We start from the raw sequence: 2889 nt of genomic DNA on the forward strand, positions 1-2889 counted from the left end.
CGCAGTCTATGGTGAGATTATGGAAAGACCACTTCTGAAAATTATATAACGGCGATGACCAACCGAATTCCGCTGTAAGGGAGATAGAACCACTCATCCTAGGCGACGCAGATCAATAATTCCGCCTACCCCACCTCGACGTATTTAAGATAGCTATATCTAAACTGAAGTCAAACAAAGCTGCTGGAGCTGATTGAATCACTGCCGAACTATTCAAAGCCGCAGGCGATGACTTGGTAGGGAGCATGCACCAACGCATCTGCAAAATATGGTTGGAAGAAAGCATGCCTGATGAGGGGAATCTCAGCACAGTTTGCCCGATACATAAAAAAGGAGACCCTCTAAATTACGCCAACTACAGAGACATCAGTCTCCTTAACATTGCATATAAGATCCTCTTTGCCGTACTATGTACGTCTGAAACCGTTTGTCAACAACCTGATATGTCCTTATCAGTGTGGCTTCAGACCAGGAAAGTCCACTATCGACCAAATATTCACACTACGGCAGATCTTGGAAAAAACCCAGGAGCTTCAAATCGATACCCACCATTTCTTCATCGATTTTAAAACCGCGTCCGACAGAATCTAAAGGGAAGAGCTCTTAAGAACAATGTCTAGTTTTGGCATCCCTGTCAAACTTATCCGTTTGTGCAGAATGACGATGGAGAATGCACGCTGCTCTATCAAGTTCGGAAAAGATCTCACATGTCAAAAAAGTTTATAGACAAGGCGATGCACTGTCATGCAAATTCTTCAATATCGTTGTGGAAAGAATTGTGCAAAACGTCAACACTAGAGGCACAATCTTCCGAAGGACCATCCAATTACTCGGATACGCAGGTGATATTGACATAGTTGGAAGATCAAAGCATGATGTCAGTGGAGCGTTTTTGAGCATTGCGACGGAAGCGAAGAAGATGGGTTTAGTGGTCAATGAGGGCAAGACCAAGTATATGCTGTCATTAAAAAAGGACACTGAACAACGACGTCTTGGACAAAACGTTACCATGGACAGCTATAGCTTTGAGGTAGTTAAGGACTTTGTCTACCTAGGCACCGCTATTAATGCAGACATCGACATCAGCGCTGAAATCAAACGAAGAATAACTTGCAAATCGCTTCTTCTTTGGTCTTAGAAGTCAATTGAGTAGTAAAGTCCTCTCCCGAGCATCTAAAGGACACTCATCAGCCGGTTCTTATTTATGGTGCTGAGGCCTGGACCCTGTCAAAAAAAGATGAAAACGTCTTAGGATGCTTCGAGACAAAAATTCTTCGGGTGATATTTGGTCCCGTACGCATAGATGGAGGATGGTGGAGAAGATATAACGACAAACTGTACGGGCTATACAGCTACACTGACCTAGTTAGCAGAATTAAAGTCTAACGGATCATGTAGAGCGAATGGACATCAACGCTCCAGCCCGGAAGGTATTCGAATCCAATCCCGAGTGACGGCGCAGTAGAGGAAGACCGCGACTCAGGTGGAGCACTCAGATGGGTGAAGACCTCAACCAACTTGGCGTGCGAAACTGGAGATAGCTGGTTAGGGATTGAGCTGGCTGGAAACGCATGTTGGTTGAGGCCCAGGTCAGCCCCGGACTGTAACGCCACCTTAAGGAAGTAAGTCTCCACCTGTTAAATCCTCAACTGTCGAGTTCCATTTTCCAGTAAAAACACGATACCGAGATGGAAGATAAATATTTTAAAATTGTTTACTATCAAAAGTGTAGTTAGGGTCTCTGAGGGCCTTTGGTCTTGGGTCTTTCTTCCTCTCGTTGAGTGTAGTCTCTTTAGTCTCGTATTCTTTGGTCTCTATCTTAAAGTATTTCTCGTTTTGTCTTGTCTGTTTGGGTGTTGTCTCGTTGGGTCCCGTCTCTTGGGGTCTTTTTTTCTTGGGTCTCGTCTCTAAGTTCTATTTTTTTTTTATAATTCTTTCTCGCTTTGTCGAGCTCTTTGGGTCTCGTCTGGTTTTGTCTCGTCTGTTTGGCTCTTTTGTCTTAGATCCCTTCTCGATAGATCTCGACTCGTCGCTTTGAGTCTTTCTGGTTTGGTCCCGCTCGTAGGGTCTCGTCTCGTCTCGCGCTTTGAGTCTTGGGTCTCGTCTCGTTTGGTCTCCTTCGTTGGGTCTTGTCTCATCGGTTTGAGTCTTGGGTCTCGTCTCGTTTGGTCTCGTCTCGTCGCTTTGAGTCTTTCTGGTTTGGTCCCGCTCGTAGGGTCTCGTCTCGTCTCATCTCGTCTCATCTCGTCGCTTTTAATCTTTCTCGTTTTGTCTGGCTTGTTGGGTCTCGTCTCGATGTCTCTCTCGTTTGGTCTAGCTCGTTGAGTCTAGCTTCTGGATCTGGTTTTTTTTAATACTCTTCTCTTGTGCTTTTTCTCATTAGGCTGCATTTTTTTGGTCTGTTTCTTGTGGTCTTTAAGAGTTTCGATTCGTGAGGTCTTGTTTTTTGGGGGTCTTGTCTATTTTTGTTGAATCAATTTGTTTTGGGGTCTTCTCTTTGGGTCTCTCTAGTTAATAATCAATTTGGCTTCCTCGTAAGCTTCAAATCGTTGGATTTCGTCTCGTGGTCAGCCCTACAAAAAAATTTCTTTAATAACTTTTCATGTTGAACATGAAAAAAGATCAGATACACTAACATATTTGTGGCTCATCTTTTCCACAGCATGTAGTTAAACTCCAGACGTAAACTAATAATACAATATTTTGAAAATTGAACTTCTTAAAACTGTATAATCATCAACGATGCTTGGACGAGCTGGAACTATCTGGAAGAAAAGTAAGGTATATATGCAGGTTTATTTGTAATGAAGTCTTTCTAAGCAGTAGTAGTCGTCTTAATATCTTCCAAGAAGTTTGATGTCATCCCCTTTATCATCTCTTCATTTCTTC

The 2889-nt window shown here is 43.2% G+C and overlaps 1 protein-coding gene across 1 annotated transcript; it reads right to left on the minus strand.

Moving 5' to 3' along the window:
• Positions 1-1925: 1925 nt before the first annotated feature.
• On the minus strand, positions 1926-2243 carry LOC129945236 (uncharacterized). Its single transcript, XM_056054897.1, has one exon. It carries the CDS (start codon positions 2241-2243, stop codon positions 1926-1928), a length of 318 nt encoding a protein of 105 aa, XP_055910872.1.
• Between the last annotated feature and the right edge of the window lie 646 nt (positions 2244-2889).

This window comes from Eupeodes corollae, chromosome 2 (assembly GCF_945859685.1).
Source record: "Eupeodes corollae chromosome 2, idEupCoro1.1, whole genome shotgun sequence".
Classification (NCBI taxonomy): domain Eukaryota; kingdom Metazoa; phylum Arthropoda; class Insecta; order Diptera; family Syrphidae; genus Eupeodes; species Eupeodes corollae.